General features: G+C 37.3%; 1 protein-coding gene across 1 annotated transcript; it reads right to left on the reverse strand.

Annotated features, from left to right (window-relative positions):
* Nucleotides 1-10,171: 10,171 nt before the first annotated feature.
* Nucleotides 10,172-12,479, reverse strand: LOC133824752 (phosphate transporter PHO1 homolog 10-like). Its single transcript, XM_062257727.1, has 6 exons — nt 12,300-12,479; nt 11,226-11,297; nt 11,134-11,137; nt 10,824-10,944; nt 10,453-10,717; nt 10,172-10,360 (listed from the first exon to the last, which is right to left on the reverse strand). The coding sequence occupies exons 1-6, from the start codon at nt 12,477-12,479 to the stop codon at nt 10,172-10,174; spliced, it is 831 nt and encodes a 276-aa protein (XP_062113711.1).
* Between the last annotated feature and the right edge of the window lie 5,017 nt (nt 12,480-17,496).

Here is a 17,496-nt window from a genome sequence, read left to right on the forward strand (position 1 = left end):
GGGGCATGTAGCTTAGTTCGAATGAGCTCCTAGGGGCCCAAGTCATTGGGACTCAAGGACACAGGATGAAAATAAAATTACTTTCAAGGACACCAAGCCTGGAAAACAACACTAAATTTCTTAAGCGTCGAGAACTATGGGGAACCCTACAGTTCAACAGACCTCCTTAATGCCCGAGTCGTTGATACCCGAAGGCGTAGGATAGCCAAGTGCCCTCACTTGACACCGCATCGAAATTACTCTTAGGACTACGAGCCTAAGAAGAAACACTAAATGCAGGGGCATCTAGACACTGGCAGGAAGATCCTCAAGCTCTAAGTACTGCAGGCTGGCCTCGTCTTGAGTCGTTGGAACTTGGGGATGTAGGGCCATGTCAAGTGTGTCAGTTGACCTCTTGTTAAAGTTACTCTTGAGGACTGCGAACCTACAGAGCAACACTAAATGCCTAAAAATGTCTAAGTACTAAAAGGATTCGATAAAGACTCGAGTCTTCAAGACTCGAGCACAAGACCTAAGTTAACAACTTGGGACTCTCGTGAGTTACGTTATGTTGAGTTGAATTAGCAAAGTCTATGTTGCCTATTTACTAAGTGTAAATTCGGTGATAATAGTGGAATCATGTCAATAAAGTAGTGCAACCTGCATATGTTTAAATGGAAAAATATTTTCAATAGTGCTTGGGGGCTTTAGCGCTAATTTTCTATACCCCAATAAACTATGGCACACAGGCTTACTTAGCTAAAATTTTATACATAAAGGACAAAATTATTGGGTCCCTTGGCATGGAGGAACCCCTGCCACCAGCTCGATCACAGGATCGACCTTGGGGAAGTGACCCGCTGCCACAACTTCCTTCTCCTTGGCTGCCCTGCCTCCTCCGCCTCCAGGAGCGCCTCGAGCATTGTCCTCATGTTGTGCTCCTCGGTTAAAGAGAGATCCATATCTTTGTTACTCTGCCACATAACAAAGAGTATATCATCGGCTATCATGTTGAGGTCCTTTACTAACTCTTCTGCTCAAAGACGGAGGTCTTCGACCTCCTTGGCGGCAACTTCAACACGAGTAGCCGCCCGTGCATGGTCCTCCCTAGCCTTGGTCAGCTCCTTGGTGCGGGCCAAAGACTCCACTTGGCTCAACAAGAGCTCTTCACGAGCCTTAGCCAGCTCCTCCTCCACCGCACTGGTGCAACCCACGGCGTCCTCTAACAACTTAGAGGAAGTGTCCTCCATAGTGGACAGCTTTGACCGCTCTATGGCTAGCATAGTCTCCATCTCGCAGACACGGGCCCTCGTGTCCTCCACCTCCTCCTAGAGTCGCGAGTGTTCCTTCAATGGTACTATGGTTTCCTGGAAGCACGCCAGCTCTTCCTGAGCCTCCTTCAGCTCAAAGGATTGCATCAGTACGATGTCCATGAGCCACTGGTTCAAAGTCATAGTCTCTGCCTAGTTAGAGTGTCAAATCAGTAAAAAGAAGCTAATGAAATAAATAATGGACTAAGATAAACACTCAAAGACCTACCCTTACAGAGGAGTGGTGGCTGTCAACTATTAGTGAAACCTCGTTGTCATGGCCACAATGAGCAAAGCGACAAGAAGGCATCTCACACAGGGACCCCGCTATCTCTTGGAGGAGCTCCATGGTGAGCGGAGCAGTCTTCCCTCCTACTCTCCCCATGAGGAGAGGCTTTAGCTCCTCGCAATTGGGAGAAGCAACAGGATCTCGTGGCAGGTTCTTGCACAGGAACTCAACAAGGAGTCTGAAATCCTCACTGCCCTCATCAATACGGGCGTTGTAGTACTCAACAATATATTTGTGCTTCTCGAAGTCTTCCCCGTCATAGTGCTTCGGGAAGAATATCAATCAAGGTTCCCTGACTAGAGGAGAGTCAGGCACCTTTGAAGGGATTTCCTTACCCTTCCTAAAGGATCCCCCATCTTGAGGGGGAAACCTCGAGGTCAATGACCTCACCCAGAGCCACCGTCCTCAGGATAAGGACCAGTGGAGCAGCTGCATGAGCTATTGGGGCCACCAGGGCTAGAGGCGTAGCAGCCGGGGCTGTGGACACCATGGTTGACGCCACCAGGAGATCTATCTGGGAGGGTCTCGACACCCTCTGACACTTCAACCTGAAAAATTCGGACAAGGCCATGCTTTCTACACAAAGAAAACAAACTGGTTAAGTCCTCAAAGGGAAAGGAAAGCATGAAAAACAAGCAAAAAAAATGCATGCGAGACTACAAATAAATATCCTCAAGAGTCCCACCACGAGGAGGCTCCTCCGAGTGAAGGACGGAATGGTCAAATTCATGGATGATTTGACCCATCTCCTGCATCAAATTTGTCCTGTACTGCAAAAACCAGATGGCGTGCATAGACGTCACCTCGTCCAGAAGCATGAGAACTTAGGGATGTCTCCTCCTCCTCGGGTTGTGAAGAAATACGTCGATGAGGTCCTGGTAGTATTGGTACTCCTCCTTGGACCAACAACGTCCTGAGATTTTCCCATAATCGAGAAGTGAGGGCAAAAGTAAAGAATGGTTGGGACTAGTTCCCTCCCCAATGTGCTTGGCATAACAAAGAACGACTAGGGATTTACCTTGAGGCATGTAGGACGATTCGATCCCTGCCTCGAGCTTTGCCTCAAGCTCTTCATCTTCCTTCGCCCCTGTGGCGACCTTCATGGCGAGGATGCTCTCCATGTGCTCCTTTCAAAGGCGTTGCATATATTCGAATTGTGCCTTAGTTGCCACATATTCAATGTAGAGCCTCGCCTCATGGTGTGATTTCTTCGAGTCCTAAAAGCTGGTGAAGACCACTGGCTTATACTATACCCCTCCTACAGTAGCGCGTACTACCATCGCGAAGGGTGTTCATTATCTTAAGCCTTTCGTTGAAATAATCAATGAAAGGTGTACGACGGAAAGGACCTGAAATGAGACGTTTCAAGAATAAGGATCAATTACTAGCTGGACACTATTAGAAGAAACAACTCGAGGACAAAAGCACTTACCAACCCTAGCGAAGTCTAGGAGCAGGGTGGGATTGGTCCTCGTCAGGAAACCACTTCCTAGAAGAAGTGGTCCTTGTAGTCCTGAGCGTGGTTCTCATTGTCGCCCAGAGCTTTGTATCCCACCCCTGGGAACATGTGCTTCATTAGGGTGTAGTACCCATCCTGGTCCCCCTTCCACAGACTCTGCCAAAAGTTGTAGATGTACAAAATCTCAGCTGGGGAAGGTGCGGGCCAGTTCTGTATCATGTACAGAACGTAAAGCCTGGCCCGCACCCGATATCCATTCGGGGATAGTTGGAAAGGAGCTATGCCGACGAACTTGAGGAAGTCAACATAGTATTGGTGCAGTGGCAGGGTTGCACCAGACAAGAGATGAGAGGCACTCCAGGGCCTGAGCCCGCAGATGCTCTCATGCACCCTCTCATCCTCTCGAGAAAATCACACCAACATCTCATGAGTATCCACCCCGTAGTGGGTAAGAATCTTCTCCAACACCCCCCGGTGTCGTAGATTGCTCGAGATCGCCTCTGCCTCAAATCCTGCGGTGGTGTAGGGTTTGTCCATTGGCATCGGACCCTCATTGGCTGCTTCCCCTAAGATGCCAACTCAAAGGGGTCTTGTCATCACTTGGGTGGGGTCCTCTTACACAATGAGGGCTTGACTGCTACTAGCCACCTATTTCCCCTTTTCGGGGTGTTGCCCAGCTTCTTGAGCCATCTGTAGAATCTCGACGTCGAAGGCATAGAACCCTTGTTTGTGTAGTTAATGGAGCTCCTTGGACATCTAAAACAACAAACCAAGCGGTTAACGCCTTAGCCCGAAGAAAAATGGGTCAAAACAAGAAACCGTAAGACTACTGCTCAGGGAGAAGAGAGGAAGAATTTCTAAGGACTTGGGGTGTTCTCAGGGCCAAAGGGTCAGCACCAGAGAACACCACCGGAGATTATGAACATCATCGGAATCCGAAAATTTTCTAGATTCCGGTCGAATGCCTAGTAAGGAAAAAGTTTGATAAGCTGTTTAGTAGGCCATTTGGGCCACGTCAAACGTCAAAATATGCCTAAGAAGACCTATAGAAGGTCAAAATAGCCTCTCCATTGCCACAAAAGCACATTCCTAAGAATGCACCTAAAATCTCACACGAAACTCGACGCAAACGCAAAGCCAAACACAAAACCAGTAAATACTTACTCGAGATATAGTGTCGGTGGGTACTGAAACGGGTCCGAACTTTGAAGAATCGCTTGTTGTTCACCCAAAAATATGAAGATTCTTGCCAACCGTCCAGAATTGCAGAGAAAACCCAAAAATGGTTGAAGGTCTAGGAAGCTTAAGAGAGAAGAGAGAGTTTTTTAGTTTAGAGATTTTGATTTCGAATGGGTAAGGTGAATACTAAGAGGTGGTTCTCAAGTTTTTATACTCATTGAACTTGGGGTGGAAGCAACCGCACCTCGACCGTCGGATTACCTACGACGTAGGTACTTGAGAATAATCCAACGGCCAGGATCCAAAAGGCATAGATCGTGATCATTAGCATTGGAAAATGAGGACTTAGGAACAGGGCGAAGGGACACCTAGGGTACGAATTGGATGTTTTGGATCGTGGAGTTGACCTCTCATTAATTGCATAGATTGATGGGCCCAGCAATAGGGAGTCAACACGTGGTGAGACTTTCCAGAGTGATGTCGGAGGAAGTCCTAACGTCTCCCCACGAAGAACTTTCAAACTACTCTTCTCAGTCTAAGTCTCCACTACCCGAGGACGAGTGAAGACTTGGGGGGCAAATGTTGTCTGTGTTTTTACTACCAGACACGTGGCGATTAGGAGTAATTAACAAGGCATGATGTTCTCAGAGTGTGAACTCCTCCCAATACCCGAATCGGCCAGACGCTGATGTCTTCAAGGGAGGCCACCCTCCGAGGTCCTTCCTCAAGGTATAGATGTCTCCAAGTGAGGCCACACCTCGATGACTATTTTAGACGTCCTCACGCCTTCTTTAGTCAGCTGTCCTCCAGGTCTAGGATTTTCTCCTCGGGACCTAGAAGAGCTACCAAGTGTTAGTCACTACGTATATGAGCCACCAGAATATCGTCTGACAACCTTTTGGAAGAGTCTTGAGTAGTGGTGTCGAGTCGTACACTTGACAAGCAGCATTTCCCACTATGTTGCCTAACATGGAGAAACGTGCGGCCACACACTGAAACTGTCAGAGGCATGTGCGGCCCCATGTAATCTGCCTGGGTCATAGTCCCTATTTAGTGCAACCTTTTGTATTAATTCACTATTAATAACCCAATAAGGGGGAAATTTGAATGAATAATAAATGATTGACATTAATGAACCCAACCTCTATAAAGGTATCTCTTTGTAAGAGGTCCGAATTTTAGAGAGAGAAACTCTGTAACTCAGTGCAATATATACGCTACCCGAGAACTGCCATTGAAGCTTGCTCAAACAATCTTCAAGCTCACTAAATATCAGAGACTCGTGGACTAGGCTCTTTTATAGCTGAACCACGTAAAATCCATGTGTTCTTTTCTATTATTTTTTCTAAACTCTCGGATTAGGTTGATAGCGAAAAAGGCAATCAACATAATAGATGATCATTTGTATATTAGTCTAAATCTTGAGTAATCATGAAATTCCGTTTGTGCTTATTGGATCTTTCGATTCATTTGTTATGGTCTCTTGATATAATGAGGCTAGTGACTTTTGTTTTGGAGATTTAATATCATGAATGGCTGGGAACATGATTTTACAATAATGGAATCCATGCTTTCCTAATGGATTGAATATTGGTTCCCTTAAGGGTTAATTCTGGAACTGAATAGTTATTGAGCTCAAATCTATAATATGATTATAGATAAATTATTTGTTACTGAATCAATGGTACTTAAGGAACAAGAGGTAATTAGAAGGGTAAAACGGTAATCATGACCTACTCTAATTAACGAACCAATAAATGGAGGACAGAACTACATTTATTAATTATATCAATGGATATAAGAGAAAACTCTGTAAATATAATTATATAAATACTTACAGTGCAATTCCATATTTATAGTGGAGTAATCATGGAATTAATATATAAGATTATTGAATTAAAGAGTTGAATTAATAATTTGATTTAATTGAGCTTCGTATTATAGGTCCATGGTCCCTGGGTTGCCTCTATCCTACATTGTCAATGGTAAGGATGTGACAAGGAAGATTAATTGAGAAAATGACTAAATTGCAAAGGAATTAATTTTTCAGGGCAAGGAAATAAGTATGTGATAATTATGGGCAATTGATTAATTGTGAATTAATTCATTAATTAATTAACTAATCGGTTTTTATTTGAAATGCTTTATATTAGTTAAAATAAATATTGATCATGTTTGATTAATGTTGACCACGATTTTGGTCAACGGGGAGTAGACGCAAAAACGACAATGAAGACAATAGCCTTGAATAGAAAATAAAAACGACACAACCAATTTTATAGTGGTTCAACCCCAATTTGTTGGTAATAGCCTAATCCACTTGGAGTTGTTATATATGTACCTACACTTAAGATCAGATGAACCTAAGCCAACTGAGTTTCTTAAGTATAAGTTGAAAATACAAAGTTTCTCTCTCTAAGTTCTCTCAGAAAATGCCCCAAGAATGCCCCAAGTCACAGTCCCAAAGTCTCAAAATTAGAGAGTCTAAAGGTCTCCAAAAGATCAGATCACCAAAATGATGTCATGAGCTCTTTATTTATAGGCTCGTGGATCGTACATGAAAAATCTCCTGTTTTGACGAAGTCCTTGGTTGTTTTAACCAATTTTATTTAATAAAGTAATAAACAAATTCAAATTACAACATGTTGACGCGGTTTTTCGCCAACAGTGTATTAAGAAATAATAAGGGTAGAATAGTGCTTAATGATAAACCGTAATGAAGAAATAACAAAAACCCACTCAATAACACAGATCTTTTATGTGGTTCAGTGGTTAAATCTCCACCTAGTCCACAAGTCAATATTATTATTGTTTATCTCTCTATTTTGAATGAGTTTCGGTATTACAGAATAATCGACCCCTTTTTTGTCCAACATTCCCAATATTTATAGGGGAATTCCATGGATAGGTTTTGGCTGCGTGAGTCAATCACGTAATTACATAATGTTTGTATTTAATAAAAATCATATCCCATTTATGTTGGGATATGATTTGATAACAAAATAAATATGTTCCTGCTATCTCGGATAATAAATATGACAACCTGGTCATGAATAAGCGTGTAACAAATCTCGAGTCTCTGGGGATCCTTTAGTATGTGTTATATCTGGATCACCATGAGCTGCATATCTCTCACGAGCTTGTGCTTTGACAGCTATCTGACCCCGAGTTAGCGCTTTGACAACTATCTTATTCTTAGTTCATGGTAAAGTCAAGACGCCTAACACTAGGTTTGACCATTATGAATCTCGAGCAGCTCACGTGGATAATAAGCAGATAATCTACTTGGTTATTTTTCCACGTATTTACCTACCAGCTATACCCGAGTTGAGTGAATGAACTCGTGCTAAAATTAGGATAGAACACAACAATATAGCTATTACTTCGGGATATCTGAGAGATTCGGGGGGTAGTTACGGGCAATTCTGGTTGTAGTTGTTACTGAGATTCTGTAAAGTAGTAATTGGGCAGCTAACTCTTGAGACTCTGACATACCTAGTTGGCTAAATCTTCCTTCTGATGTAGTTGGTCGGGTAAATCTCCTTTTTGACGTAGCTAGTCGGGTAGATCTCCTTTCTGATGTTGCTGGTCGAGTAAAACACCCACTGACCAGGCATATTCATATCTGGTCGGGTAAATTACTTCCTGACTAGGTAAATTCTTACCTAGTCGGGTAAAACACTCCCTGACCAGCCAAGTTCATATCTGCTCGAGTAAATCACTTCCTGACCAGGTAAATTCTAATCTGGTCGAGTAAAACACTCCCTGACCAGGAAAATTAATATATGGTAAGGTAAATCACTTCCTAACCAAGAAAATTCATACCTGGTCGGGTAAATCACTTGCTAACCAAGTGAAGTCTTATCTGGTAGGGTAAAACACTCCCTGATCAGGAAAATTCATATCTGGTTGGGTAAATCACTTCCCGACCAGGTAAATTCATACCTGGTCGGGTAAATCACTTCCTGACCAAGTAAATTCTCACTTGGTCGGGTAAATCATTTCCTGACCAAGTAAATTCTCACTTGGTCGGGTAAATCATTTCCTGACCAGGTAAAACCATCTTTTTGGCCAATCTTCTTCTGACCAGTGACATGACGACTCTGCAGGTCATCTTCTAACCCTTACACTTCCCTTGGTCAACACATTTATTAACCATTAATGTGCCACTTGATGACCATGCACTGCCACTTGTCACTTCTGATTGCCACATCATCGAACTGAAATTTTGGGGATAAGAGTTTAATTTTTATCTTATTATAAGATAATTATTTAAAAGATGATAGTTTTAAAGATAAGGTTAATTTTGAATTAACTAATATTTATTTTTTGGGAATAAATATATTATCTTATATTTAATTAAACAAACAAATGAGAAAATCAGAGATATGGATAAGTGGCACACACCACTCACTGTGCAAGACAATGAGTGGCGTCACTTATGTCTGTATCACATCCCCGATATTTGAGTTTTGAATTTCAAATTAATTTGTTTATTTAATTATTTTTTTTAAATATGATTTAAATTAAATAATTAATTTCTTATAATTGATCAGTTTTAATTTAATTAAATAAAGATTATTAAAAATAGTTCAATTATCTTTATAAACCTAAAAAAAAGAGATTTTTTTCTAAGTAAGTTGTTTCTAGGTTGTCAGACTCTCTAAAAAAACGATAGAATTTTCTATACCTAGAATTCTAGAAGTTTCCATAGCCTCTCTCTTCTCAAATCGCTCGAGATCTACTGTGTTGAGTACATCTAGAGAGCCTAAATCAACATGTGAATCCTATGTGCCCACGCACATCCTTGTGTGTTAGAGGAACGACTTGGAAGGAAAAGGTGTGAGCTTTCATAAGGATATGAAGATCGTTGATTTTTACTAAAAGACTCAATGACACTTGATAGGCTACGAGATGTAATCTCTATTCCGTGTATGTGTTAATTTAATATTTTCATAATGCTGGAATGAGATTGGGATTAACAAGCTTTGGTTTTCATACAAGTCAAGCTTTTCTGATAAAGATCTTGGAGAAAACTAGTAATATTTATGAGTTAGAGAGAGAGAGAGAGAGAGAGAGAGTAGAGAGTAGAGAGTGATAAATTTACCAAAATCTTATAAGAACCCCTTAAATAGTGTAAGAACTGTCATTACACCAATGAAATTGGAGCATTTTGAAATGAGTTTTGGAGCCAAAAGTACGTAACTGTACGACTCCGTACGGACATCCCACGTGATGCATCACCTTGGGCTTTCATTAGACAAACGATGTATTGCCTCTCAATAGGTGATGAAACACCACTGCCACTGACTTTTCACACCGTACATCGACCCAAAATATCTCCAAATGCCTCCAAACTTTTTTAGTACTTTTATATACTTCAAAGAAAAACTTTGGACCCAAAAAATAATTTTTAAATGCCTACAACAAAAGTTAAACTGCTCATGTTGACTTTAGTAAAATCGTAATGATTTTTACACTTCTTTGTGTATGACTAATTTCACTATGTATTTAATCAATCCTAACATTCCCCCACTTCTTTGTGCTTTAAAATCATGTAATAGAAATTTTATTTGGAATAAAAGTGCATTTTTTTATGATAGATTGTTTGAATTATTATTGAATAATTATTATAAATATTGTAAAATTTTATTTTCATTAATGAGAGTATGATCTTGTATAAGTACAAGATGATTGAGATCATAGATAATGAATAAAATTGTTAGCAACATATTAAAGTATAAATTCTTTGATGAATGGTTGCTAGTACGGTTTACTAAGCATTTTATTAATACATGTGATCAAGGTTCTAATTGTTATGTAGATAGACATCTTACTAAATGTACTTTATATAATTAGATTTTATATTACTGAACCGATGTTAATTAATTTCTTTATAAACCTACTGTTAGTAATAAAGATTTAATTCATATCAAAATGATGATCATATGTAGATCAGTCTGAATCGTGAGTAGTCATGAACTCACTTAAAGGATGTTGTTTACATATGTTCTTTGCTACTAAGAAGTCATTCATAGATATCGGGTATAGAGAAGTGAGTATGCAGCGAAAAAGGCATCGAACGAAGAAGAAATGACTTGCTCGGTATAAGATGTTTAAAGGACAGATAATGAGAAGAACAAGCTGCAAAAATAAAGAAATATCAATTGATAAGCTACACAATCAAGTACCTCAAAAGCATTGGAGAGAGTTTAATTTAGCTGCTTGGGTAGTACAATCTTACAATGACACCCTAAAGGAACTAGTTGAGTGACTTCTTTAAGTATTTTAGTACTTGGGTCCATGTACATGTGCGAGTTTGCCAAGAAACCAGACGAAGCTAGTACAGCAAGCCTTGTAGTTAGTAGGAAAACATCCCTGTATTCCAACTCTGCTCCTCTTTTGAAACCAAATATAAATGGATAGTTGATCCTATATCTTCTCCAAAAGTAAATGTTTGCAGCATACACGAGAAGGTGTAGGACGGCATATAGAAATACACTGCATTGATTACATTTATGTCTCGGGAAAAAGTAATAACACAACACAAGTAAATTTTGGAAAAGCTTTATACATAGATTTAGGATTGTAATCTAAGGTTGGCTACCTGTAAAGTGGAAAGATGCTCTGTAAGTATTGCACTCCCCCCTCCTTCGTCATCAGGTCATGAAGTTCAATTCTTAAAGCAATGGCAACAAGTACCGCAACTGTGCAACCGGAAAAGAATCCTGAAACCAATTATTATTTTGTCTCAGATTTGTTTTGATGTGAGAAAGAATCAGAAGTTAAAAATGGTTTTTAAGCAAATAAATTAACTTCACATTGGTTCCTACCTGAGAAAAATGTTACTATGTGATTTTCTCTTCAATGATCTGTGATGAAATTGTAGTCAAACTAGCATACATAATATAATATACTGTACTAAAAGAAATATAGTTTTTTACTTTACGAGTCAAAGTAATTTCTCATTATTTCATTCAAGCATTAAAAAAGTAGAGATGTTACAGACCTCATCTGAATTTCCGAGGCCAGAGTTATCCACAACTTCCATGTGAAATTTAGATGCTTTTCTTGATGTGATCTGCGAATTATGAAAAAAAAATTAACTAAAGGAATATTTGCGGCATAAATACCCACTGTTTTACACTTGTTACAGTTAAATATCTAATTTTTTATTTTTATGGCAAAAATACTCAATGTTCAATATATGTTAAAAATAAATACTTAATATTTTTTCTTTGCGACAAAAATACTCAGAGTTGCTAACATTGCTTTTATCATTACCTCATCTGCTGGAGTTGTTAAGTGTTCTCTCCAGATATGTATCACTCCGTAATTTAAGTATTTTTTAATTAATTTAAAATGTATTTTTAATTCATTTTTCTAATTGAAAATATCTTTTTTTTTTAAATATTATGAAATTGAACGATTGCAGAGTAATAAATGTTTACTTAGTTAACATGTTTAATAACTCTAACAAATGAGGTACTTATAGAAGCAATGTTTTAGCAACTTTAAGTATTTTTGCGACAAAGAAAAAAGATTAGGTATTTATCTTTAACATATATTGATCATTTAGTATTTTTGCAGTAAAAATAAAAAAAAATTATGTATTTAACTATAACAAAAGTGTGTAACATTAGATATTTATGTTGCAAATTCTCCGGAACTATATGCATTTCAACAAAACAAATATTGTAAAACTAATGAAAAGCTATTATTATAATTGTTGTTGTTATTATTATTTATTTAAGGCATATGAACGCAAAAGAAACTTGGAATCAGTAAAAGCATAAGCATGTGTACCTCTTCATGCTTTTTCATGATCTTGGAAAATGCTAAGAAGTTCATATAATTGATCCATCATCCATTGAGAAAAGTATAAGAATATGGACATGGCATTCAAGGACAAGAATATGAAATGAACAATTTCTACTCATTACCTGTACTGTTTTATAAGATAGAGCTTATGGTAAAACTCAATAGATGCAAGTCTCAATTGTTACGGCTCTTCTTAAATTCCATTTGACATGACTCAAATTCTCAATTGAGGGATATTGTTAATCTTCAAATGCTCAATAACTTCTGCAGGATCTTGATTCTGATCATCAACTTTGACTTTCTCTTTGTTGCCACTGTTTTGACTTTGTTCTTGCTGATAATGTCTGTCTGAATTAGACCCCTCAAAATTATGTTTCCCAACTCTTATCCTCAAAGAAATCAGAGATTCCATTTGTTTATTCAACTGATTTGTTTCATCCATCATTCTTCTCACTTTATCCTTTAAAAGTTATTTTCCTTATTGAGCTCTTCATCAAGTTTTCTGAAGAATGTTACCTCAAACTTAGTTCTTTCTTCACACTATCCAATAAAAATTGTCTCAAAAAATTGCCGAGAACAATCTCTTTGCCACGTTGTAATTTTGATTGCTTAATTTTCAAGATCTTCCTCATTGTAGCGGCTGCTAGATTGGCGGTAAAAACAACTAAGGGTTATGTTCATTGTGAGGGTGCTTGTTCTGCATGTATGCTCTCATATTTCTCAATATTCGTTTCAGGCCATTGCAATCCATATAGGCTTGAGTCCACTCAGGCACCTTTTGTTTCTTAAATTCTTTACCAAATTTCATCTTTCTTTTGGCTTGTTGGATATTAGTAATTACTACATCACAATATATACGTACTAAGTGTAAGCAACGTGCAATTGCACGTTTGCTTAGTTTTATATATAAAAAATTATTAATTTTTTTTTAATGAAATATAAATTTTAAATAAATAAACAATATTATATATAAAAGAATGACATAAACATATTAAAAGAAAATTTAAACCAAAACATTATTTTTTAAATAATACAATAATTTTTTAGTTCACAAACTACCATATTTAAGGTACAAAACATTCATGATATTATTCAAATCACACATCAATGATTGGAGAAGAAACTTCTTGTTGACCCTCGATTTGATCAATGATACGGAGTCACAAAAACGATAAGAATTAGAGAACTGAATTCAAGAATGAGTATGACACTAGGATTTTATAGTGGTTCGGCCCAAAGGATTGGTTATGACCTACGTCCACTTAGTGTTTTATTGATGTAGAACTCCAAAATCTATGATCAGCGAACAAAGGTTCACCGAGTTTCACAAGCCTTGAAAATAGATACAAATAGTGTGTACAAAATCACTATTTCTCCCTAAATGAAAATTACTGCGTGTGTTCTAAATGAATCATATGAGTCCTATTTATAGGCTCACAGATGTACATATAAGCCTATAGGTCGTCACTAACTTGCCCTACAAATATGATAAAACAAGAATATAAATTACATTAATTACACTTGAATAAATAAATCTCCTAGACATATCTAACTTATAACAATTTCTTAATGTTAGTCTCGGTCCTACGAGCAGCTCTGGTCGTATGCCTCTGTTCACCTTCTTTTCCTGCTGCTTAGCATATTCCTTTCGTCAATCAAGCAGCTCAATTTCGCATGACACTCTGGTCATTGGTCTAACAGACCTTCATTAATGATCAATCACGTGTCGTACACATGCATTTTTAATATGCCACGTCATCATGCAAATATTTAGGGAAACATTTGCCCCCCAAGTTTATTTTAATAGGAACGTCATTTAATAAACTTATTCGACCAGCAATCCTACTTACCTGTCACATCTGACTGTACTTACTTTCTCAAAAAGGTAAGTAATCATGACATTTTGGGTTTCCCAGGAATGATTTGACAGTTATTGCGGTTTCCCATGCGTTGAAACCCTATTTTCATCATTACTCATCAATAATACCCCAAGCAATATAAATATAAGCGCCTTCACTCCTTTTCATTTTTACCCAAACTTTCTCTTTCCTCAAGAACTCTCAGAACTCTCTCAAAACTGTTAAGCTTTTTCAGTGTAATCCGAAGCCTTTGGAGCAATTTCGAGCAATCCCTCCATGATTTCTCCAACAATCTTTACTTCAAGTAAGTTTTCGAACAAACCCTTCAGATTTTGCAGCAATTTATCTGCATTTTGGCTGTGATTCTTCTATATTTGTAACTGTTTTCTCGATGTTCTTGGTGAGTTTCTTGATCGTGAAAATATGTATATACGCAAGTGCACGCAATCGATTCAAGTAATATATGATAAGTAAAGTATCGTTCCCTCGAAGATTATCTTCCAAGCACCACTAATTATTCTTTAAATTTCTATTTGGCAACTAAGAATTTTATTTTCGAATTTAATTTTAAATTTGAAAATAACTTTAAGCAAAAACAATTAAATAAAAGAATTAAATCACTATGAAAAGGACCTAGGGTGCTAATTTCATCAACTTTTCATTCTACTAATTTTATTAATCAATTCAATATTTCTTTCTTCCTATTCTAATGGCAGGTTAACATAAATTGATTCCTATTCTTTTTCAAGATATAAGATCTCCGCTTATATGCAGGTTTTCTACATCTCTGTGATAAACTTAAACATATAGAAGGCATTAACCATGGAAACCTAATTACTACACAAGTCATACAGGTACTTTCGTCCAATATGCAGCCTATGTCTATATAATGATAGCATATTCAATTCTCATCTTTTGAATTTTGAATCAAAATCATTAAATCAAGCAAATAGTGATCAAGTATTTACTAGCATTAAACACACATTATATAGATTAGAATAGAGAAGAAAAATCAATAGAACATCATAATTCGATTAGATAGAAATCCAAGTGACTACGTTAAACCCTAGATAAAAATTGTTTAGTTCATATTAGACATGACTAAATCAATAAAATAATAATTAAAGAACATAAGATTCATAAACTTAAAGAAGAGAGAAAAATATAAAACTACAAAATTACTAGCCTAAGAAACAAAATTAGTCTCTAAAACGTAATTAAAAACTAACCTAATGACTTAATTAAACCCTAAATACAAATTTATAGTAAAAAATTAAAAGATTCTGTGTTTTTTCGTGTGCGAGCCGCGACTTGGCCTTCCCTAGGTCGTAGCCCGTGTCTGTTTTGGGGCCTTTCCTTCTTGTGTAAAGTCTTCAGGCACCGCGACTCAAGATTCTCAAGTCGCGGCATGTGTCTGAGTTTCCCTCTTAACTAGGCTTCTGTTTCCCTCTTGAGTCGCGACTTGTTAGCCCAAGTCACGACATTAATTCCTTCCAGCAAGCATATGCGCCTCTGACTTCACCTTGAATCGCAACTCATAAGCCCAAGTCGCGACTCTAACTCCATTTTTCCTCAGATTTCTTCTTTCAACTCATCTCTTCCTCAAAAACTGTCCTTTACGCATCCTTAGCATCATTTTTAATCCAATAGCCACCAGGAACCTCGTTTTTCCACCATTTTCACTTCTTTTTGCATTTTCCTCGTGATTCATCGCACCAACCTACAACAAAGGCAAACAAAAGCGTAATCTTGCACAAAACACACATAAAAACTTAAGATTACCAAAAAAACACCTTCTAAAATGACCCTAAAATGAAATTATCAAACTCCCTCAAACTTACTCTTTGTTCACCCTCAAACAAAGGACTCAAAAAAAATACTAGATTCTAACAACATGAATTATACCAACAACAACAATTACGCCTCAAAATCATGAATGTTAATCATATAATTCTCAGAAAACTACTCAACAGTTTATTCAATCTAGAATTTTGATCAAAACACTCCATCAACACACCTTAGTCTACTAACATTTTGGATTCTCAAATCATGATCATTAAATAAATGAATTTGAAATCAATTATGCGCATCAAATTTCCTTCCAATCGATCCATTCAAACCAAATGATTCCATAAGCTTACTTACTTGCTATTCTCCACTAATATAAATCATGATATGCATAAAAATCAATAGGACTTGTATAGGCTTATAACGATGACTTAGGTAAAGGTAGATGAAAAATGAATTTTTAAGCTCACTTTACTATATAAGCACATGACCAAAACTCACAAACTTTACTTCCATAATAATACAATCTCATAATCCTTTTTCTTGTTTTTTTTTCCTTTAGATATATATATTCAATAATAACTACACTCCCCCAAACTTGATTTTTTCTATATTTTCATATTGGGAGCGTGTTGAAATATATATATATATATATATTTCAATATATATACTCTCTCTCATTCTTTTTTCTTCTCTTTTTCATATTCTAAATCTACTTAAATCACAATTACACCTCATTACACATCAATCCCCAAAATATTTCTCAATCATATGCTCATAGTATATCAAGGATGGATATATAACAAAGTTGCAAGTATTAGGCTTAAATGATGGTTTAAAACAAAAAGGATACAAAATTAGGCACAAAAAGGGTAAACAAAGGATTAAGTAATTTAGGGTTGGCAAGAAAAGCTCAAACGATCCAAATGATAGCCTAAATCATATTCCTAAGCATACATGATATATTATTTCGCCTCAAATAACAAGTAAGCAAGTTCTAGAATTGTTGAAAATAATTTTCACTTTCCATTCATCATTCCACTAACCAATTTCAACAAGCATAATCAATATCAAGAACATAAATTTAACATCTTGACAAAATATTCAACAAATGTTATCTAAACTAAAATGTACTAACGAAGTGTTCAATCAAGCACACAGATTTTGTTTCAGATTTCATTTTCTTTGAATTATACTCATAACATTCATTTTATTCTCATAGGCAATTGTTGCCAATTTTCATTCATGTTGGTACCAAACTAAACACACTAAAACAAAACTCTAAACACTAACATAAACAAATCACACAAAACAACACTAACAGAAAGAAAAAATAATAATAAGCTCCCTCCCCCAAACTTAAACTAAACATTGTCCCCAATGTATAAAATTAAGAAAGAAAAAAAAAGAAAACTTACCTGGTGCGTATCACTTCAGAATGGTGGTGGGTCTGGAAATGGATGCCAAGGTGGTGGATAAGGGAAGTACTGGCCGTCCGCCTCTTGGTTTGACCATCGGTAAACCAACTCGTTATGTCTATCAACTTGAGCTCTATGAAAATCATGAAGCTCGCCCAAATAATTGTGCGTATGTTGGTTGTGTCGAATCTAGTCTGGCCAAGTGTGGATCCGGTGGAGCCTCAATCGCCAAATATTGAGGGTATTCTTCTCTTCTCTCCTCCTCAGCTGCTCTCACTCCCTCTGTTTGATCATTGGCTAGTATGGGCTCCTCAGCTGCTTCTCCTTCCCTACCAACTCTTACATTTCTGAGTATCTGTATTGGTGGCTCTAAGGATGGGGCATTGAATTTATT

Source organism: Humulus lupulus, chromosome 3 (assembly GCF_963169125.1).
Source record: "Humulus lupulus chromosome 3, drHumLupu1.1, whole genome shotgun sequence".
NCBI lineage: Eukaryota > Viridiplantae > Streptophyta > Magnoliopsida > Rosales > Cannabaceae > Humulus > Humulus lupulus.

What these genes read in the sequence shown, in the direction of transcription:
- LOC133824752 (XM_062257727.1), bottom strand. Translation starts at nt 12,479, where the DNA reads ATGGATGAAACAAATCAGTTGAATAAACAAATGGAATCTCTGATTTCT. An exon ending in AGAATCAAGATCCTGCAGAA is followed by an intron (nt 11,298 to 12,299) that starts GTTATTGAGCAT and finishes CATAATTCGCAG; the next exon opens with ATCACATCAAGAAAAGCATC. An exon ending in TAGGGTGTCATTGTAAGATT is followed by an intron (nt 10,361 to 10,452) that starts GTACTACCCAAG and finishes TTATTTTTGCAG; the next exon opens with CTTGTTCTTCTCATTATCTG.